Genomic DNA, 23,852 nt, shown 5'->3' on the forward strand with positions numbered 1-23,852 from the left:
AGAAGCATGTTGGCATCAGTCTTCCGTCACAGAGGCTTAGATCTTTCCAACAATAAAGATCTACAGGACCTCCTTAAGTCTTTTGAGACCACGAAGGAGCGTCGTTTGGTTACACCTGGTTGGAATTTAGACGTGGTACTAAGATTCCTTATGTCAGACAGGTTCGAACCGCTATAATCAGCTTCCCTGAAAGATCTCACCTTAAAGACACTTTTCCTGGTATGCTTAGCCACAGCTAAAAGAGTCAGTAAGATTCATGCCTTCAGCAAGAACATCGGATTCTCATCCGAAACGGCTACATGTTCTACAACTTGGCTTTCTAGCCAAAACGAGCTGCCTTCTCGGCCTTGGCCAATATCGTTCGATATTCCAAACTTATCGTATGGTTGGAAATGAACTAGAAAGAGTCTTATGTCCTGTAAGAGCTCTTAAGTTCTATTTAAAACGAACTAAACCTTTACGAGGCCCGTCTGAAGCTTTATGGTGTTCAGTTAAGAAACCATCTTTGCCTATGTCAAAGAATGCTTTATCCTATTTTATCAGACTGTTAATACGAGAAGCTCATTCCCATCTGAATGAAGAAGACCAAGCTTTGCTGAAGGTAAGGACACACAAAGTTAGAGCTGTCGCAACTTCCGTGGCCTTTAAACAAAATAGATCTCTGCAAAGTATAATCGACGCAACCTATTGGAAAAGCAAGTCAGTGTTCGCGTCTTTTTATCTTAAGAATGTCCAGTCTCTTTACGAGAACTGCTACACTCTGGGACCATTCGTAGCAACGAGTGCAGTAGTGGGTGAGGGCTCAACCACTACAATTCCCTAATTCCATAACCTTTTTAATCTTTCTCTTGAAATGTTTTATTATTGTTTTTGGGTTGTCCGGAAGGCTAAGAAGCCTTTCGCATCCTGGTTGATTTGGCGGGTGGTCAAAGTCATTTCTCGAGAAGCGCCTAGATTAGAGGTTTTGATGAGGTCCTGTTGTATGGGTTGCAACCCTTGATACTTCAGATCCTAGGGGTCGCTCAGCATCCTAAGAGGATCGCGAGGCTCCGTAAGGAAGACGTACTTAAAAAGGCAGAGTAATTGTTCAAGTCGACTTCCTTACCAGGTACTTATTTATTTTATGTTTGTTATTTTGAATAACTGCTAAAATGAAATACAAAATACTTAGCTCATAATAATGTAACAAGTAATGCTGGTCTCTACCCACCCCCTGGGTGTGAATCAGCTTATATAATCACCGGCTAAGTTTAATATTGAAAAATTTTATTTTTATTAATAAAATAAATTTTTGAATATACTTACCCGGTGATTATATATTAAAGGACCCTCCCTTCCTCCCCAATAGAGACCCAGTGGACCGAGGAGAAAATTGGTTCTGTGTTTACATTGAGTACTGAGTACCTGCTCGACAGATGGCGCTGTTGATGTACACCCCCTACCTGCATAGCGATCGCTGGCGTATTTTGAACGTAGAGTTTTTCTGTCGGGCAGCAGAGCTGCAGCTTATATAATCACCGGGTAAGTATATTCAAAAATTTATTTTATTAATAAAAATAACATTTTAAGGATGGCTCAATGTAGAAATCCTTTAATTAAATTTTCATATTTTTGTAGTAGTTGGAGTCTTACTTTACACGAATGCAAATCCTTTTACATTTTTAAATTATTTTAACTTAGACTGTATTGATTATTTTCCAGAAGACCTGAGTTAGCTAACATGACAGACACTTATTTGTAATCCTTGAGAACTAATAAACAATTGTGTGCTTCACCAGTATGAATCTACCATAGTGTCAGTTAACCTGATTAGAATTATTATATATCTGTCACTGAATACAGGCAGTATGAATTTATTAGATTAGTACATACATTCGTATAATTGTCAGACCTCTTCTCTTGCAAATCAATATGGTTTTTAAAGACATTTTTCAAATATAAACAAATCTATACCCTTTTTATATCCTCCTAGAACCAAAGGGGGTTTGTAAATGGCTGTCTTATCATTTTCCCATCTCTCTTCCTTTCATTCAACTTGCTTGTTCCATCTGCCAATGAAGTTGGAAGGAGGTTATGTTTTACCCCTTGTTTGTGCATGTTTGTTTGTTAACAGCTTCATGACCACAATTTTAATCGCAAGGTAATGAAACTTGCAGGAATCAACTTTTATACAAAAGCTGGAAATTATCAAATTTTGGAAGGTCACGGTCAAGCAAAATGTTCAATTCACATATTCAGACAAGTTTGGACAATGTTGTCCCAGAGACTTCAAACTTAGTTTATATTTGAGTGTATGAAAATCCACGCCAATTGATACATGTCAAGGTCAATGGTCAAGGTCAAGGTCGAGAAATAAGTTGCCGCAGCGGAGGTCTGCGCTCTACTGAGTGGCCTTCTAGTTGGATTTTGTTATAAATTTCTCTTGTTAGCCTCGTTAAACTGCTATAAGAACGGATTTAAATCTAAAAACTCCAAATAACTACATCAGCTTTCCTCCATTCTTGTTTCCCTATGCCTATCTTGCTGTCCAATCTCTCTTGGTTTTTGCAGTACTTCATATTACAACTGTCAAGGCTTCCTTGGTCCCAGTGCTTGACCATGTTACCCAAATTTGATAGAAGCATAAATCCATGTCTTTTGGAAAGTAATCAGTCAATGATTTTTATAGTAAAGTTTTCACTGTTTTCAATTTATGTAAAAAAAATTTAGATATAGATTTATTCAAGAACATATTTTAATTTTCTGCCAATGTTTTCTTGAATTATTATTATTATTATTATTATTATTATTATTATTATTATTATTTTTATTATTATTGCCTGCTAAGCTACAACCTTATTTCAAAAAGCAGGATACTATAAGCCTAGGGGCTCCAACAGGGAAAATAGCCCTGTGAGGAAAGGAAACGACAAAATAAAATATTTTAAGAACAGTAACATTAAAATAAATATTTCCTATAGAACTATAAAAACTTTAACAAAACAAGAGGAAGAGAAACAAGATAGAATAGTGTGCCCAAGTGTACCCTCAAGCAAGAGAACTCTAACCCAAGACAGTGTAAGGCCATGGTACAGAGGCTATGGCACTACCCCAAGACTAGAGAATAATAATAATGGTTTGATTTTGGAGTGTCTCTCCTAGAAGAGCTGCTTACTATAGATAAAGAGAATGAAGATGTCGATAACGTAGCCAAAGTTACAATTACAGTTTTCTCTCATAGTAAATGTGCGACAGTCATTATGGACTAATAAATCTGACAATAGATTAAAACTGATAAAAGCGACATAATCCCTGATTCCACCTCCACTTGGCTGCCCTCTTTGCCTCGGCTACCGTACGTTTTACCTCTTCATTTTTCTCTCTATATTTTAGACTTTCTTACACTATTAATCTGTAGCAATTCTTCAAATGCCCTCGTTTTCTCTTCCATATTAATTAAAACATGCATAAAAAGGCCTAGAGCTTGAGTGATGTTTTATTTTGTGCAGGCTGTGATTAAAATGCACTACTAATGTTACTATAGTTACTAAAGGTATAATGCTCTAATTATGAAGATACTTCCAATGAAGTCCCTCTTAAGAGTCTAATGCTTTGCGCAGTTAAACTTACCTGTGTACTGTATGTAAATTTACCTATGAAGTCTGTATCTTTAATATTCTTCTAATACTATTTGTCTGTTTTACAATAACTAAAATGTATGCAAATTTTAGACAAGTGGTAATTATAATTGTAGATATTAACTTTTACATCACATCCACAGTTCTTGCAATTGCTCGTGGGCCATCTTTGTCGGAACTCAGTTACATGGGGATGGTAGCAATCATAGATCCACCTAGGGATGAAGCTCGACCAGCTGTCACTACTTTGCAGTCAACTGGGGTGCGCGTAAAGATGGTCACTGGAGATGCACAGGAAACTGCTTGCGCAATTGCATTGGCTGTGGGACTACAGGTAGTCTTATATTCTTTGTCTACCTTGATCTGAAAATTGGCTTATTTAGTTTTATTTTATCTGTTTTTCTTGAATTATTTCCACGTCAGCATCAAATTATATTCAATTCTAGGTTCGGCCAGGAACAGTGTTTTCAGGAGATCAGCTGGACAATATGGATGATCGAGTTCTTATAAACATAGTTCAAGAATCCACAGTGTTTTATCGAGTGTCACCAAGACACAAACTCCGCATTGTAAAGGTAAGAAATTTCAAATTAATGTGGCCTTTAGTTTTTATGATTATGGTGCCCCCTCTAATTTTATACCCGGAAATATCATTTAGTCATACATGTATTGCAACATCTGGTTTTGTACTGTATGATTTCATCCTTGATACTCCTTAATTGCAAGTCATCTCTAAGTTTCACAAATAAGTAATGATCAATTCATTTATTTAGTGCAGCGTTTCATTCAGTGTGTTTTTTATTACCATTACTAATGTTTGATTTTAAAGATGTGGAGAGATAAAGTTCTAGAGCAAATAATTATTAGTTTAACCGAAGCACTCGCATTCTTATATTCTTTTATGGCTCCCACAAAGGGTTTGCATTCAGAAGAGAATTTAGAATTGGAGAAAACTAAAGTTAAAATTGGCAAGCTTATTAGGAAGAGAAGTTAGCAAATAGATAAGAGCTGTGCAGATGCTGCTGAAGAGAGGATGCTTTAAAGAATGTTTAGTAGTATTCACACTGCTATATAAGGCACAGTTAGAGTGGTATTCCTTTGTAACTTGAGGGGATAAGATGTTACTTAAATTAGTGGCAAAGCTGAATTGTTCAGAAGCATCAAGAAAAGTTAAAACCTTAAAGAGTGATGACAACATACCACACTCTGATATCTATGGAGATAAGCACCTAAATGGAGACACAATAGGAAATAAGAGTCACAGCTTCACCTTCTAGGAGGAAGGTGAAGATGGCAACATGGCTCCTCATGGAGGAAAGGCTGAACTTGATTCTTTTACTTGGAAAGCACATTAGGAAAGGTTTAATAAGCTAAAATTTAAAATAATTGCTTGCATTAAAGGGAATAAGATCTCAGATGCTGATAGGAGTAAAGTATCTTGACTGTAGGGAATATTTGAAGCCAATTTTGGTGTTTTAGCTTGAGTAGAGCATATAAAATAATGATTTTATGATATTGAAATACGTGACATTCGACATACTAGAGTGCACGTTTTGGAGCTCTTTAAAGAATGTAGAACTTCGTAATTCTAAAGATGGATATCATTAAATATGGTAATGTTGATATATCTTATTAAAATATAGCTAGCAACTGATGACTAAACATCATCTCTCTCCATACTATAAACCATTATGAGCATTTTTATATCGCGTTTTCCTTTTGCATAATTCAGTATGAAATGAATTTGATAAGCTCTTCTGTTGTATGAATTTAATGTCTGAATTATTATTTAGTAATCATGATCAATATTTTTCTATCAGGTTTTCCTTTTGCATAATTTATTATGAAATTAATTAAGTTTTTTTTTTTTTTTTAATTTTCTGTCTTAATTACTATTTGGTCTTTATCTATGCCGTATCCCAATTATTTCTTGCGTCCTTTTCATGGCTTTTACATTTTACTTTTATGTCTACTGTACTGTACTATCAACACTCTTTCCACCTCATCACTTCCCCAAACAATGTCGTATGTTTCACCTTACTTTTTAGTTTTTGTTGCATTTATGTTTTAAGTGAATAGCATTTTGTAATTAGATTAATCCTTCTCATTCTGCAGGCATTACAAGACTGTGGAGAAATAGTTGGTATGACGGGTGACGGAGTGAACGATGTTGTTGCGCTGAAACGAGCTAATATTGGTATTTCCATGGGAAAGATGGGCTCAGCAGTTAGCAAGGAAGCAGCGGATATGATATTGAATGATGATAATTTCAAAACCATATTGTAAGTAGTATTTGCATATTCAAATATTCAAAAATTCTGTTCATTAAGATTTACCCTTTAAAGAGCTATATATTTTTTTTTTTTTTTCTGTATAGATCTTTTGGAAGTTCAAATCACAGAAATATTGTTATAATTTTTGTATCGGAAATAATTTCTTCCATCTTTTAAATGATTATTAACTTTGAGGCAATTAATGTTTTCAATGAGCAACCTTTCCCAAATGTGTCGTACTCTTGTGAGTTATATATAAAATTTCAAGGTGATTGGAATGATATTTTGAGTGATCATTTTGCTTGAATTAGTCACTATTTTAGATATGAGTTGTGCCTCATGTTCTCTTAAATGAAAATCTGATCTATATAATTAATAGTCCTACTCCTTCTTGTGTGTTTAAGTACCAAATGAAAGAAAAACCCTGGTTCAATAATGATTGTAGATGTGCTTATTTGTAGAAACAAGAGGCTTATTATCTTTGAAGAATTAATAGATCAGATTTTACTTGGAATAACTATATGCAGGTAAGAGCTGTTGATCAGACAGTTCATGATTTAACTGAAAAGGAATACAATTTGAACATGAAAGAAATCCTGTCTGTTATAACTTTAAAATGTCCCTCTTAATTGAGAAATTTTGAATGGTCCTTCAAAGATTTGGAAGTCAGATAATCAACAATCATGTTATTGAAAAATTGATATTATAATGACATCCCGACTTCTTTCTTGCAGGTCAGCAATTGAGGAAGGAAAATGTATTTTCCATAATATTACAAACTTTGTCACTTTCCAAGTGAGCACCAGTCTAGTTGCTCTCAGTCTCATCGCGCTCTCTACTGTCTTTGGATTGCCCAGTCCACTTAATCCTATGCAGGTAGGTTTGATATCTTGTTATTACAAATGAGAACATTATGTTATAGTGCATAGTTTCCTAAGTTTATTTTTGGTAGAATGGTAAACTATCGTCTCTACAGTTGTTATGTTAACTATCATTTATATCTTGGAGTCTATTTCCCATAAACACTTTGTATCCAGATTTACCTGATCAGAATGGCCTTAACAATTTTCATGAAATTTAGTAAGTTACTAAGACTTAGACCTAGTATAATTATCTCCGTCAATGAAGTTGGAATGAGGATATGTTTTACCCCTTGTTTTTTATGTTTGTTTGTGAACAGCTTCCTGCCCACACTTTTAATTGTAGAATAATGAAACTGGCAGGGATTAGCATCTAAGCTAAAAGTTGGATATTATTAAATCTTAAAGATCAGGGTCCCAGTTAAACATAATGTCCAATTCATGTAATCAGCCATACATAAGTTTGGTTCATGTTTGAGTGTATGAAAATCCACGCCAATTAATACGTGTTAAGGTCAAAGATCAAGGTCATGGTTGAGCAAAGGGTCAAGAAATAAGCTGCCGGGGTGGAGATCTGTGGTCTACTAAGTGCCCATCTAGTTTAATATATTGTTTTCTAAAGTATAAAATACATTTAATTTGGCTTCCTTTATTCCTGTAGATTCTTCTCATCAATGTGATAATGGATGGTCCCCCTGCCCTTACCTTGGGTATGGAGCCTATTGATGACGATGTCAAGGTTCAGCCACCAAGAGATACAACGAAAGACCTCATCACCCCTAAAGTGATAAGAAACTGCGTTATATCGGCTGTCGTTATTATTTGTGGGACTTTGTGGGTTTTCAGGTAAGATTCTTCATTGTATCTCATTTTATAATAGAAAGTTGTTTTCCTGAAGTGTATGAGGGAAAAGAAAGGTTATAAAAGCTTAGAATGTTTACTACAGTCTGTATTGCCATATATATACACATATATGTACTGTGTGTGTATATATATATATATATATATATATATATATATATATATATATATATATATATATATATATATATATATATTTTTCAATATTAAACTTACCCGATGATCATATAGCTGTCAGCTCTGCTGCCCGACAGAAAAACCTACGGGCGGAATACGCCAGCGATCGCTATACAGGTGGGGGTGTACATCAACAGCGCCATCTGTCAAGTAGGTACTCAAGTACTCGATGTCAACATAGAACCAATTTTCTCTCTGTCGTGCCACTGGCAAGACCTACTAAATACGCTGTTACTAACTGGATTTGTTTTCACAACGATTTGGTGAAGTACACTATTCCAGTTTTGAGCTTTCGCTATGCAGGGGTTTTATCTTCATTTCAAAACTTGAACTCGTTTTGGATAGATTTAATTATGGTGACGAAGAGAGTATGGACTCTCTTTCACTTTTAAATGGCCGACCCTTCCCTTAGACGGAAGTGTGTTTAGGTTTTTGGTAATTTTGCTTAACACGTTATAGATCTATATATTTTATATCTCTCCGCCTTTATAGGCCTCTTCGATTAACTTTCCATTTATTATAAACATATAACAATAAATTTTTATGTTTGTTTATATGCGACCTTTCCTAATAGTAGGCGGTCCTAACTTGGAACCGAAGTTAATTAACATTGAGCCCGTTTTATCGTATTTAACCTTTAAAGAATTTAATACTTTTTAAATTTTAATGTTTTATGAAAGAATTTCTTTGATAGTCTCGTACTGTTTTCAAAGATGAACTAACGTTTAGTTTTTAGTCTACGCAGTTGTTGACGTTCAGGACGTTCAACATGCGCTCTATCGTTACGATAGAGAGAGAGTGTATCACGGTTTCACTTTGCAGTAAGAGTAAACCGATTCTGGCGTTTCGTTCATTCTTTCTTAGCTTAAATGGTTTAAATTCTAAATTAAAGGAACTTTTTATTTGGAAAACCTTTCAGTTTTTTCCTTTAGCAAATAACATGTTTTAACGATATATAATTGGGCTCTTCTCTCTGGTGCGAAATCAAGAGAGAAAGAGAGAGAGAGATAGAGACGGAGGGAGAGAGAGGAGAATAAACGTTTCGTTCAAGCGGGTAACGTTGTTCTCGTTTTTACTCTCCTCCCTAGTCGCTGTAGGGGAAGAAGGTAAAACGTTTCTAGGGTTTTATTCTTGTTCCCAGGCTATGTGCGGTGAGAGATTGTAAACGTAGTTTATTTGATCTAGTGTTTAGTCTCTTTCCCAGCCACTGAATTCTTTATCTTTATATATGTTTTCTGTTGCATTGTACGACTGTTTTCGCAATTACTACCTTTTAATGAAGGATAGGATTGCGTGTTTCAGGTAGAAATCAGTTAAAGTTTCGATTTCAGTGAAATAAGTGCAAAACAGAAAATCAAAGGGATAAAGTGATATGCGCAAAGTGTTACAGTGTTGCGTCCGAGGGTTCGTCTGTTCGTGCCAGTCGTTCACCTAGTCCGGGACCTCTTACAAGCTCCCAAGCCCAGGGGAGAAGTAATGTCGAACGACTTATGGGTTCCACAGGCCTTGATCAACGAACAGACGTTTTTCCCTCCGTGGTTTCGGGCGTATCTAACCAAGATCGCCCCACCCACACAAAGACGAGAGAGCCCATTTATTCCTCGTCTGCGGAAGAGGTTTCTCGTAAGAAACCATGGACCACATCTCGCAGCTTTTTAAGTGCAAGTCGGTCCCTTCCGAGCAAATCCATCGGCCCAGGTGTAGCCACTGGGTCAGTTCGGACTCGCTGCAGTCATCCGACGACTGCACACCTCCCAAGAGAGGCAAGGTGGTACCGCAACAGGCAGTAACTCCGTCTGTTGCCAGCACCAGCTGTTTTAGACCCTCAGTCACAACGGACAGTAGCTCCGTCTGTTGCCGCTTTTGTAGACCCTAAGTGGTCTTTACTGCAGTCTATGCAGACTCAGTTAGCTGCGGTTATGCAGGAGTTTCGTGCGGAGAAGGTTGACACTGCTCCCGTTAGCCTACAACCTGCCACGGTTGTGCGCCCAGCTCACACTGAGGCTGCCTGCTCCCACACTCCGGCTGCGGAGAGCTCCACCACCGATGCGCAGTCGACCCTGCCAGACGCATGTTGACGTTAGCCGACGTGCGGCACCCTCCGTTGACATGCGTGAGGTACCGCATCAGCAGTGGGAAGGTGGAGTCAAGCTGCCGTGTTTTGACGCAATGCGTTAGTTTCCGCAACCCACGGCAGTCCCCACCACGCACCACCACTCCGCTTTGGTTGTTGCCTGCTCCCACACTCCGACTGCGGAGAAGGTTGACGATGCACCCATTTGCCTACAACCTGCCACGGTTGTGCGCCCAGCAGACGCTGCGGCTGCCTGCTCCCACACTCTTGTTGTGAGAGCTCCTCCACCCATGCGCAGTCGACCCTGCCAGACGCATGCTGACTCCCACAGACACACGGAGCACTCCGTTGCCGTGCGTGAGCTACCACAAGCTGCCGTGTTTTGACACGGTGTGTCAGCCTCCCCAACCCACTGTGGTTACCGCCACTCGCCCGCAGCAGACTAGTCAGTCAGGAGTTGAGGCTTCCCCACACAGCTTTGGTTGTTGCCAGCTCACAGACTGTCAAGCAGTTACATGACGTTGCCTTCTGGTCTGCTACTAATGCACCAGTGCTGTATGTCCTCACGCACCTGTTGTGGTTGACAGTTCAGTTTTTTGACAGTTCACAGACTGTCAGGCAGTTACATAACGTTGCCTTCTGGTCTGCTGCTAATGCACCAGTGCTGCATGTCCTCACGCACCTGTTGTGGTTGACAGTTCAGTTTTTGACAGTTCACAGACTGTCAAGCAGTTACATAACGTTGCCTTCTGGTCTGCTGCTTATGCACCAGTGAGACCCTCACTGAGATAACCTAGCTTTTCTCGGACATGGTTCCTGTAGATGAGAAAGTGCTGTTCTCCCTCCTACTGATATTCCTTTGAGGACTCTGTCATTTGGAGAGGAGCCTTAAGCTGCTTAGCCTCCTATGGACTTTAATTAAAGCATAACAAGGCTTCCAGGAATGGTAAATGGTTCCGCTTCAGTAGCTAACCCCGTCTGTTGCCACACGTGCTCCCGTAGACCCTAATGGGCTTTGCTGCAAGACATGCAGTCCAAGCTTGTGTCCTTGATAGAGGATTTTTTACGGAGAAGAACCTTCTGGCCAACAACCTTCCTACCGGTTGGTTGTGCGCCCTGTTGACGCTGAGGTATCCTACTCGCGTCCGCCAGTTGAGGTGGTTCCTCCACCGATGCGACCCAGTGTGGGTTGCCAGTCGCACGTTGACGTTAAGCGACTCTCGGAGGTGGTTGTGGACGTTCAGTGTGTCACTAGGAAGACGTTCAACAACCAGCAGAGGTGACTTGTTGTGACGCAGTGCGGCAACCTCAGCAACCCGGTAGGGGGTTGACTGCACAACCCAGACAGTCTAGACAGTTTCGGGTTGACGCTGTACTTCCTCGCGTCCCCATGGTTGACAGTTCACAGACTGTGCAGCAGTACCATGATATTGTGTCCGGCTCCGTCACGCATCCACCAGTGCGACCGGATTCAGCGAGTCAGACGTTGCCCACTCCGTTGCCGTTTCCTCATCAGTTTCGGATGAGGAACCCTCTGATGAGGACGTTGCTGAACAAGACGATCAACCCCCAGCCCTGCTATCCATCCAGAAGATGCTGAAGAAGGAACGCTGCCCTGTCAGGCTGTGGATGAGTCTGGTTAGGACACTGTCATCCGTGGTTCAATTTGTGTCACTTGGAAGACTACACCTCCGTCCTCTTCTGTATCATCTAGCTTTTCACTGGAAAAGGACAAGACGCTAGAAGCGGTCTCGATCCCGGTTTCCGGAAAGATAAAGTCTGGTCTGACTTGGTGAAAGGACTTTATCAATCTTTGAAAGGGTCTTCCCCTGACTGTTCAGACTCCCAACCACGTTCTCTTTTCGGACGCATCGGACGTAGGCTGGGGTGCGACATTAGGCGGTAGGGAATGCTCGGGATTATGGAACTCGAGTCAAAGGACAATGCATTTCAACTGCAAGAAGCTACTGGCAGTACGTCTGACCTGGAAAAGCTTCAGGTCTCTCCTTCAAGGCAAAGTGGTGGAGGTGAACACGGACAACACCCTGCTTTGACGTACATCTCCAAGCAAGGAGGGACCTACTCTCTGACATGGTACGAGTTCGCAAGAGACCTCCTCACCTGGTCAACAGGTCTAGACTTTTCACTAGTAACGAGGTTCATCCAAGGCAACTTGAATGTCATAGCAGATTGTCTCAGTAGGAAGGGACAAATAATTCCAACAGATTGGACCCTCAACAAGGATGTATGCAAGAGACTTTGAGCCACCTGGGGCCAGCCAACCATAGATCTCTTCGCAACCTCGATGACCAAGAAGCTCCCAATAGTTTGCTCACCTATCCCGGACCCAGCAGTAGTTCATATAGATGCCCTTCTACTAGATTGGTCACATCTAGATCTATATGCATTCCCTCCGTTCAAGATTGTCAACAAGGTACTGCAGAAGTTCGCCTCTCACGAAGGGACAAAGTTGACGCTAGTTGCTTCCCTCTGGCCCGCGAGAGAATAACTCACCGAGGTACTTCGATGGCTAGTAGACGTTCCCAGAACACTTCCCCTAAGGGTGGACCTGCTACGTCAGCCACGCGTAAAGAAGGTACTCCAAGGCCTCCACGCTCTTCGTCTGACTGCCTTCAGACTATCGAAAGACTCTCGAGAGCTAGAGGTTTTTCGAAGGAGGCAACCAGAGCGTTTGCTAGAGCAAGGAGAACATCCACCCTTAGAATCTACCAATCGAAGTGGGAAATCTTCCGAAACTGGTGCAAGTCAGTATCCGTATCCTCGACCAGTACCTCTGTAACTCAATAGCTGACTTTCTCTTATATCTGAGGAAAGAACGATCTCTTTCAGCTCCCACTATCAAGGGTTACAGAAGCATGTTGGCATCAGTCTTCCGTCACAGAGGCTTAGATCTTTCCAACAATAAAGATCTACAAGACCTCCTTAAGTCTTTTGAGACCACGAAGGAGCGTCGTTTGGTTACACCTGGTTGGAATTTAGACGTGGTTCTAAGATTCCTTATGTCAGACAGGTTCGAACCGCTTCAATCAGCCTCCCTGAAAGATCTCACCTTTAAGACTCTTTTCCTGATATGCTTAACCACAGCTAAAAGAGTCAGTGAGATTCATGCCTTCAGCAAGAACATCGGATTCTCATCCGAAACGGCTACATGTTCTACAACTTGGTTTGCTAGCCAAACACGAGCTGCCTTCTCGGCCTTGACCAATATCGTTCGATATTCCAAACTTATCGTATGGTTGGAAATGAACTAGAAAGAGTATTATGTCCTGTAAGAGCTCTTAAGTTCTATTTTAAAAACCTTTACGAGGCCAGTCTGAAGCTTTATGGTGTTCAGTTAAGAATCCATCTTTGCCTATGTCAGAGAATTCTTTATCCTATTTTATCAGACTGTTAATACGAGAAGCTCATTCCCATCTGAATGAGGAAGACCAAGCTTGGCTGAAGGTAAGGACACACGAAGTTAGAGCTGTCGCAACTTCCGTGGCCTTTAAACAAAATAGATCTCTGCAAAGTATATTCGACGCAACCTATTGGAAAAGCAAATCAGTGTTCGCGTCTTTTATCTTAAGAATGTCCAGTCTCTTTACGAGAACTGTTACACTCTGGGACCATTCGTAGCAACGAGTGCAGTAGTAGTGAGGGCTCCACCACTACAATTCCCTAATTCCATAACCTTTTTAATCTTTCTCTTGAAATGTTTTATTAATATTTTTGGGTTGTCCGGAAGGCTAAGAAGCCTTTCGCATCCTACTTGATTTGGCGGGTGGTCAAAGTCATTTCTTGAGAAGCGCCTAGATTAGAGGTTTTGATGAGGACCTTTAGTATGGGTTGCAACCCTTGATACTTCAGCTCCTAGGAGTCGCTCAGCATCCTATGAGGATCGCGAGGCTCAGTAAGGAAGACGTACTTAAAAAGGCAGAGTAATTGTTCAAGTCGACTTCCTTACCAGGTACTTATTTATTTTATGCTTGTTATTTTGAATAACTGCTAAAATGAAATACGGAATACTTAGCTCATAATAATGTCAACATGTAATGCTGGTCTCTACCCACCCCCCTGGGTGTGAATCAGCTATATGATCATCGGGTAAGTTTAATATTGAAAAATGTTATTTTCATTAGTAAAATAAATTTTTGAATATACTTACCCGATGATCATAAATTAAAGGACCCACCCTTCCTCCCCAATAGAGACCCAGTGGACAGAGGAGAAAATTGGTTCTATGTTGACATCGAGTACTTGAGTACCTACTTGACAGATGGCGCTGTTGATGTACACCCCCACCTGTATAGCGATCGCTGGCGTATTCCGCCCGTAGGTTTTTCTGTCGGGCAGCAGAGCTGACAGCTATATGATCATCGGGTAAGTATATTCAAAAATTTATTTTACTAATGAAAATAACATATTTATTTATGTATATATATACATATGTATGTGTATATATATGTTATATATATATATATATATATATATATATATATATATATATATATATATATATATATATATATATATATATATATATATATATATATATATATATATATATATAAAGAGGAAATCGTAGAAACTTTTAAATTAAGTTTATTGGGTCAGATAACATAAACAAAACTAAGTTTATTATAATTAGATATGAGGCAAAAGCAAGGGGCCTTCTGTAAATGCTGAGTAATTGGTGTAGGATTTACTCAATATTTCATGTACCAGTAATTGCTGAAGATGATGGAACTAAAAAGGCTTATGGTTACGAAATATGTATGGTAAGAGATTCTAGTTGTCTAAAGCACATTCACCAAATTATTTTGCCTATTCTTTACACATTTTCCTTTTTCCTCAGAACACTGACCACACTACAATAATCAAAAAAAAAATTTCACTTGAGGGGTTAACTACTGCATTGTAATTGTTCAGTGGCTACTTTCCACTTAATAAGGGTAGAAGAGACTTAAATTATGGTAAACATCTTCTAGGAGGACACCCCAAAATCAAACTATTGATTTTTAGTCTTGGATTAGAATTCTCTTGTTTAAGGGTACACACACATACACACTATTTTATGTTTCCTTATTTCCTTCCCTCACTGGCTTTTTTTTTTTCCATTTTGGAGCTCATGGGCTTAAAGCAGCCTGCTTTTCCAACTAGATTGCTAAGCTAGTAATAATTATGATAATAATGGGTCTGACTGAAGAAGACATTAGTGCAAGGAAACACCGGACTGTGAAAAGTTATTGAAAGTAGTGTACAGATTACTGTACTGGACAACTGTTAAATGGCTTTTTCCATTACACATATTGTAATAAAAATAAAATATTAGGATTTGCCACAAGTATGATTTTGCTGCAGAGATGGGCCACTTTCATGAATATTCATTCATACTTTTCTTTTTCGTAATCGTAATTTGAATATTACAAAATTGATTTCTTTTATCAGTTACTATAGAAAGGTAGAGATTAAAGACCAACTAGAGTAATGGGCAAATTTGTGACCATATATACAAATAGATGGAGTTATTCAGTTGCCATAAGAAGAGTGTGAAGGGAAATGACACTGTAATACAGGTACTGTATTTGTTTTTAAGCAAAGAGTACAACCATTTAGTTTTCTAACATAACAAGGAATTTTAATATTAGTAAATAAAGTCAATGGAAGTGATTTATTGCTATTAAAATTTTGAAGCCTTTTTTTGTGTATACGTACAGTCATTTAAACTGTATAAAGAAATACATTATAGAACCAATATCCAGTGTTATGAATTTTTATTTTGTCCTATTAATTGTTTCCTTTCCACAGATCTGAAATGAGTGATGGGGTTGTAACGGCCCGGGATACAACCATGACTTTTGCCTGTTTTGTAATGTATGACATGTTCAATGCCATGTCGTGCCGTTCCGATTCAAAGTCTGTGCTGGAAATTGGTCTGACAACCAATTGGTACTTATTTGTGGCTTTAACAGCCACCATTGGTTGCTTGTTGTGTGTTGTATACTTGCCTTTCCTTCAGTGGGTGTTTCAAACAGAAGCATTGCACATTGCAGACTGGCTGTACTTAGTTTGCTTAACATCGACTGTTCTTCTCGTTTCTGAGGTCCGCAAGTTCATTGACCGAAGGCATGAGTATTCGAAGGGAATTATGGCGGCTAAGGGCTTCTGGTTATCAAAGAAAAATACGAAACCATCATGGATGGACGCTGTGTAATGTTGTGATAATTTTCTCTTTAAATCGGTGAGTTCAGTATAATTTCTCCAGAATAAATCAGTTGATGTTTTGTGTATGTGTATATTTTGTTTTACATGTTTACTTATACAGTACTTGTTTAGTCTGCATACAGTTTGGATTCTCTGGTTTTATGTAAAAATGTAGTATTATGAAAGAAAGTTGAAAATTTTGATTTTGGAATCCTTATTGGATGCAGTCGACGCAATGACTTTTTTAATTCCCATAATTTTTAGAATAACTGAAGAGTGACTTTGGATAAGAAACAAGTAATCTATCATTTCAAAACTTTTAAAGACCTTGTCAGCAGTTTAGCAACTAGTATATACAATGTTTTAGAGTATAGTACATTCTTGTCTTGAGGCCCTGTTTGCTCCGCATTATGGGCTTTGCACATTCTCTAAGTCTGTTTATACCCAGCACTTTTAAGAATATTAGTGATAGTAACAGTGGTATTTCATATTGCATCAAGTTAGTTTCCTGTAATAGTTGTTGTAGAAACACTAAATGCATATTACTTAACATTTTGTGGAAACCCATTGCATATCAAGAGATACACGGAAAAGAAAAACTGAGCTTTCTCAAACTTAGAAGAGCAACTTTCATTGAGTAATAACATGTTAGAGAGAGAGGCTACATACTGGAATTTTGTATTCCTTAGTGTTAGAAATAATGGAAGGAGTGACAGTACAGTATAGCTATTTTTACACTCATTGTCTTTGGAACACCATTTTAGAGGGGAATTTTGAGTAAAGAAATATATATTTATATAGACACCCTGATGATCAATGAGGTTCTTTGGATAAGTATCACTATATTGCATTGAAATGTTTACTTGATGCATATAAGTAAGGAATAGCAACTTTTATTTCTGAGGACTTTAGCACTTAAACTTGAGAAACAAATGGAAATTGTCCAAACATAAAACCCATAACCAGTATAAAAGTAGCTGTACCTCTGGTTGAGTACCCTCACCACACGTAATGCTCAGAGTAATTGTATTATAAAATGTATATTATTCCAGGCTACTTCTGTTAATTGTTTATTCTTATTTTCCTTTGAAAAACTATTGAATTTTTAAAATGATATCAGTTTTTAGGGTGTCAAGTTTTGTTTTCTGTTATAATAGCCTGTCTTGTTTTTCTGTGTAATTCACCGTATAAGACATGCAACAAATGTGGTACCGGTATTGTTTTATACATATGTAATGAGAAAGTCTGCTTTTAGAATAATAAAGTTTATTGTACTTTGATATATCACAAAACTTTGAAATGTTTTGGGCTGAGCATAAAGTTTCACATAATTTATAAGTATATATTGCAAAATCTTATTCAGATAAAGACAAGGTATTGGCTGACTTAAAAAATTTTTTTTTATATATGTGAATGATATTTAATCTATAAACCCAGATGCAAAATTAGTTGCTTTAGTTATGTTACAAGGCCATTTTTCAATAGCCACAGTAACCCAGTATGTATTGAGTGCATATTTCCCTGTGATACAAGTAATTCATTGTATGCTTAATTCTAACCTAAACTTTTCATTGTTTGCCTTTCCCAGGTTAAGCTTTGAAGCTTATGAAATATAAATTGCATTTTCCATGGAATGCACCTGTATGTAATCCAAGGCAACAGTGAAAGGCTTGGATTGACATTGAAAAAAATTGCCAGTAATAAACTTTGGTATCACACATTTGTGAGATCGTGCTGGAATGCTCAGATTTTCTTGAACAAAACATTCTCTTTAGAGGACATGATCATCAAATCTCTCTAGAGAATACGGTTGTATGTGGACCACAATGCCCCACCTCATTTTGCATTTGCTAACTGTCGTCTGACAGTGTTCTGGGTATTGGTGCTTCTTGTTGCCTTTTATTAGAATGGTTCATTGACCTCGTTTATATTTCACAATGCTGCTCTGTCATGGTTCTGTTTTACATAATTGATATTTGAGATTGACAAAGTTTCTCTAACTTAATGCTCCTTGGATATGAATTTGTTGAGTCTGTGGATGGCTCTATGTAGAAGCTGATGTAGTTTTTCTTTTATTGTGTACATGTATGTAAAAGAATGTTTGTTTCATATTTATTATCTCATATAATTTGACTGTACAAGCATTCTTTTTCAAAAGGCAATTATTTCCCTATGTGCTGAAGCACATTCACATATTTCTTTTTTCCTCAGCTACAATTAAAGAAGTAGCATTTTGCAGATGTAAACTGAAATAGAAAAAAGTGTATTTCTGTGAAGTCTAAAATACTCTAAATTTATGAAGTTTGCAACGTTTTATGATAAGTTACGTCGAGGAATATCTTGTATGGGATGTTTTATAGAATACCTTTTGACATTTTATTTACAACTTGCTTTTTAACCCCCCCCCCCAAAAAAAAATGTATTGACATTGAGACAAGGTTTTTAAAACAACTTGGTTACATTTTCAGCCTTTGAAACTATGCACCAGTTAAGCTGGGATACAGTAATTCTTTCCTTCTCTCCATGTGCCATTTATCATGTAAGTTTTTAAATGTATATTTTTTATTTATACTTTCTGTTCTAGTTGGCAGGCCAGCTTTTGACATATTGTGAATCCATTATTAGAAACGCATCCTTAATTTACGTTCTTATTTGACTTTTCCTATAGCTAGTTTGTCAGATTCAGAAGTGCAGTACCCATCGAGAATTTATAAACATGCATATGACAGAGCACTTGGTCTTAGTCACCAAATTTCAGATCATACCTTTGTTATTGAAGAATATGTATGGAACTATTCAAATATAATTAAGTAAAGATTTGCAGTATGTTTTAATGGATGTTGTATGAGTGACTGGAGATTTAGTGGTAATAATTAAAACATATTTACAGCAAATTAAATAAAGTGATCATCTAGGTTCTATGTATTTACTGTGGATAAAACCATTTCCTCAAACATGGCATTTGAATTGTTTTAAAATTTTTATTTAAGCTATATTTGTTGGAATTTTTAATTATAGAATTTGTGAAGATATATTACTTGGCATAGTGTTTGAATTCAAAATTGTATTCAGTCACAACTGGTGAATGACACAGCACTGGCAATGAAAGAGTAAGGCAACTCATTACCTGTTCATGTATTATTTAGTGTATGATCATATTCAGCCAAGTTGTGAACGTCTTAAGCCTTAATTGTTTTAATTTTTTAAATCTGTTAAATTTGGGAAGACATTTCAAACTGAATAAGTGACCACCGGATAGCATAAACATTCATGAGTTGAATGTACTAATATAACAAGTCAACTGTAGTACAGTATTTTGTATACATATACAAAACAAAATAGTTTAATCTTCATTATGTGAGTGTGTGTGGAGCAATACAATTTATTCTATCTAAATATTACAGTACTTTTGTATTGTATTTAAAACAAGGGAAGCAATGAATAATTGAAATTTGGTATAAGCATCAGAATTTTTTTTTTTACAAATTCATAATGAAATTGAATTAAATGTTTTAAAAAAAAGTAGGATTGAAGCTTTTTGATCATTGCTTAATAAGGAATTTACTAAAGTATCAGTCATTGAGAGGATTTAACAATTCATAACTAGACTTCCATAGATAAAAAGAATGGTTAAAATGTTTCACAGTTTTAATGTTAAGAGTTTTAAGAGGAATATTTTTGTAATTTCACTTCATTATGAATGAGATTGCCTTGTTGCAAAACATTAGAAAATCATCTTTTCTTTGGAAAGATGCGCCATGGCGTTTTGTGAGATGGATTTTTCTTTATGTTATAAGTGTTTCGGTCTATCATAACAGTGATTTTGTTTTATACATCAGCTTTGGTGAATTCTAAGAGACAAAACCAAAGGATAAGTTAAAAGAAAAATATAAGAAGTTGGGAGTCCGACTTTTTATGGCCATGAATTGTACCATACATAGATTTGTTCGTTGATGCCATACACAGTTGGTGACATATATTTATTGGATTTGCATTTTTAACTGATTAGTAAGAGAAAATTATATATTTGCATTTTATGAAGTAATATTTTTGTGTCAAAATATATTTGCATAAACATGGAGCATGGAGGAGAGTTTTTAGTACGTACACGATTGAATGTTAAAGAAAGGAATGATACAGTTTCTCAGATGACATGTTTTTACACCGTTGTAAATTTAGATTACTTTGACCAAAAAAATTTGGTTCTTTTTTAGAAGCATGATATCTTCGCTAAGCTGATTGGGTCGATTATCACATACCAAGCTTGCCACATTAATCCCTCACATCAGAAAAAAATCATTGGTGGCCAAAAGCTGGACTGCAGAGAGAAAGTGATGTTGAGTACTTATTACAATTTTTTATTGTTACTTTGAGCTACTATACTGTATGTTCTTGAACTTTCAACTCTTACTTATTTATTTACTATACAGTAGTAAAGTTTTACAATTTGCGCAAAAGTAACTTACTATAGCACTGTGCAATTAGTATGACACACTTCATATTTATTCATGATTAGCTTGATGCACAAAGTTGACACCACTTTGTTTTTTTTTTTACAATTTAGTCCAATTTGTTTTCATTCTTACCTTGCACTTATGTCTGTTTGCCTTATTCTTTCAGATTACTTTTTACTTTATCCTATACAAGAAGGAATTGTCCCTACTCCTCGTTGTTGGTTGTATTTTTGTATAACAGTGAAACCATCGTTTAGGTGTATTGACAGGAGGATTAAGTTAAGTTTACAAGAAAGAATGGATGAGTAAGATGCATTTCTGGTGATATTGATGTCTTATAATGTAAAGTATTATAATTCTCACATAATTATTAAAGATCAGAGCATAGAGAGTTAAAACACACCGAGTGGTTAGTGATATAATTTGGTTGGTATTTCTGTAATTAAATCTACGTAACATTCAATCTTTTAGGCTTCTTTATATGATAAACTTGTATGGAAAGTAGCTGTTTAGAATAATACTAAGCACCTTAAATTGGACAGTACCAACTCATTGCACTGCTTATCTTAAGTGGCTTTGTATGACTGTGACATGTTATGTCCGAAGGATCCATTTTATAGATGTTTCTATGATATTTTTTGAAATAAAGGAATACCTGTTACAACTTCAGTTTCATTACTACCCATCACACTTCAAATAATTGGGAAGGAAATTGTTCCATTACCACCTGGCTTAAATCACCATTATGTTTTGACATTGGGAGTGGCTTTTTTATCAACATTATCTAGGCATTCCCACTGGTTTTTGTGTTGCAGATTCCACTTCTACTACCATTACTCGTAACTGATGGCTCCTCTAACCTTCCATCACTTGTACACTCACTAGAGAATGTTCCGCATCTCTTAAATTAAGGAAATTTCATTTTAACTTCATGAAGAATATTGGGGTTTGTATTTTATGGGGAACATCCCACCTTTTCCAATTTCAACTGTATTATTTTATTCTATGGTAATGTAGAAATGTGTAACCAAATTAAAAGACATTGATACAATTACTACATCTCCACAACTATCACCATTTATAGGAACTACTATTTTCCACTTTGTAAAAATCCTAAACATACAGCTATGGTTACATTATTAGCTTTTGAAACAACTGAAATTTTTATTTCCATAAAATTCTATATGCATAATATTAGGAATAAAAATTTCCGTGAAGGGTGTTGTAGTTAAATATTTATTTAAATATTTAAATATTCATGGGACCTATTGTATGTTGGATACTCAGGTTATGTGGTCTGCATATACATACAGTATGGCCTGTATATACTATGATATTTATGTAAGAATTTTGTCACTAACACATGGGACTTTTATTTTTTTCAAGTACTAAGCCACAAACAGCTTTTAGTATCGAGTTCACGTGGCCCTAGGATTGCCAGTAAACACCTAAAAGGAAATTTACCTTCTGACAGTGCTACTGCTACAAGCCTGGATTTAAACCTATGCCTCTGAAGTGAAACAGCTGGATAAGGTTTCTACCAATCATTTTATCAGGTAAACAAGTTCATTTTGACTTATACACATTCCTGTCTAATCCAGATTCTGTATTTGTGTATAGAATCAAAGTGTGGCAACATAACTGTTAAGCTCTAACAGAGAGGCAAGGTGAATGCAGCTGAGTTTATTCAAGACAACAAGCTTATATATAAGTTTAGAGTAAGAATGACACAAAATTCAAATAATACAAAACATGAGATAGCAAGCTTAAACAGGCTTCTATTATCAGTGCAAGGTATGGTGAGAGATAATAAAAAGAAGCAATACAGTACTGTACTGTTACAGTGTACAAGTGTTTATTAAGCATGTGCAGTACATGGCTCCCCCCTTATGAAAGACATACATGAAAAATAGGATGCCCTGCTTTTGAGAGGCGCACTGTAGCTGGGTCATCTTGCAGTAGATACGCAGGTTTTTGGCGATCAATGGAGACCCAATCTTCTTTGCCATGAAAGTTAATTAAAAAACCCCATGGTGTACAACAGATCATGAGGAAAGGCTCCGTGTAATGCGGGCGTTAGTCATGGCTTGCTAGTGTCATTGCGCAGGAAAACATGCGTTGCCTTGTCCAAATCTGTTGGTATGTGTTGCTTTGCTGGGGCTTGTAAGTCTGGCAGCATAGACTAAATTTTCCCACATGACATAGGTGCTGTAGATTGTTGGAGGAGATTACAGACAGAAAAAAATGTTCACATAACATACGCAGAAGGGGAGGTCCCCTAAGATGCCATTCATGAGACGTTGAAAAGTGGCCCCAGCATTATAAAGACAATGTAAGGACGTCTCACTGTCCTTACAACAAAAACAGGAATAATTGAAGGTATAGGTACCAATGTGGTTAGTGATGGCAGTCTTGGGGATGTATTCTGGATTCATATACACATGACATGTGGTTTGGCCTAGAAAACAAGCTTGTTGCATATGCAGATGATGCTACTCTCTTTGCATCAATTCCATCCCCTGAATGTAGATCTGGGGTTGGTGAATCCCTTAATAGAGATTTAGCTAGAATTAGTGCATGGTGCAAATTATGGGGTATGAAGTTGAATCCTAACAAAACTCAAAGTATGATTGTAAGTAGGTCAAGGACGGTGGCTCCTCAACATCCGGATCTCAGTATTGATAATGTTTCTTTAAATATGTATGACTCTTTCAAAATTTTAGGTGTGATTCTCGACAGTAAATTTACTTTTGAGAAACATATAAGGTCTGTGTCTTCTTCAATTGCACAAAAAATAGGCTTATTGAGAAAGTCTTTCAAGATTTTCGGTGATCAATCTATTCTGAAGAAGTGTTTTAATTCTTTCATTCTACCTTGTTTTGAGTATTGTTCTCCTGTTTGGTCTTCAGCTGCTGATTCTCATCTTAATTTGTTGGACAGAAACTTACGGTCTATTAATTTTCTTATTCCTGATCTAGATATTAATCTCTGGCACCGTCGTTCAATTAGTTCATTATGCATGTTGCATAAGATTTTTCATAACTCTGACCATCCTTTACATTCAGATCTCCCTGGACAATTCTATCCTGTTCGTAATACTAGGCAGGCAGTTAATTCTAATAGCCAGGCCTTCTCCATCACGAGGCTCAATACTACGCAGTACTCTAGAAGTTTTATTCCAGCTGTTACCAAGTTGTGGAATGATCTTCCTAATCGGGTGGTTGAATCAGTAGAACTTCAAAAGTTCAAAGTTGGAGCAAATGCTTTTTTGTTGACCAGGCGGACATGAGTCTTTTATAGTTTATTTATGACATATTTGTTTTTGATGC

General features: G+C 37.1%; 1 protein-coding gene across 7 annotated transcripts in view; it reads left to right on the forward strand.

The window, feature by feature from the left end:
* Positions 1-21,184, forward strand: part of SPoCk (secretory pathway calcium atpase) — a 146,800-nt gene extending 125,616 nt beyond the window's left edge. For all 7 annotated transcript variants that reach the window (XM_068354137.1, XM_068354140.1, XM_068354136.1 and 4 more), the window contains 6 exons: positions 3,761-3,951; positions 4,064-4,192; positions 5,733-5,899; positions 6,625-6,766; positions 7,412-7,596; positions 15,674-21,184. In XM_068354137.1, coding sequence (XP_068210238.1) covers positions 3,761-3,951; positions 4,064-4,192; positions 5,733-5,899; positions 6,625-6,766; positions 7,412-7,596; positions 15,674-16,079 — 1,220 coding nt within the window. In that variant the 3' untranslated portion in view covers positions 16,080-21,184. The remainder of the gene's footprint in view (positions 1-3,760; positions 3,952-4,063; positions 4,193-5,732; positions 5,900-6,624; positions 6,767-7,411; positions 7,597-15,673) is intronic.
* Positions 21,185-23,852: the final 2,668 nt, after the last annotated feature.

This window comes from Palaemon carinicauda, chromosome 30 (assembly GCF_036898095.1).
Source record: "Palaemon carinicauda isolate YSFRI2023 chromosome 30, ASM3689809v2, whole genome shotgun sequence".
Lineage (NCBI taxonomy): Eukaryota > Metazoa > Arthropoda > Malacostraca > Decapoda > Palaemonidae > Palaemon > Palaemon carinicauda.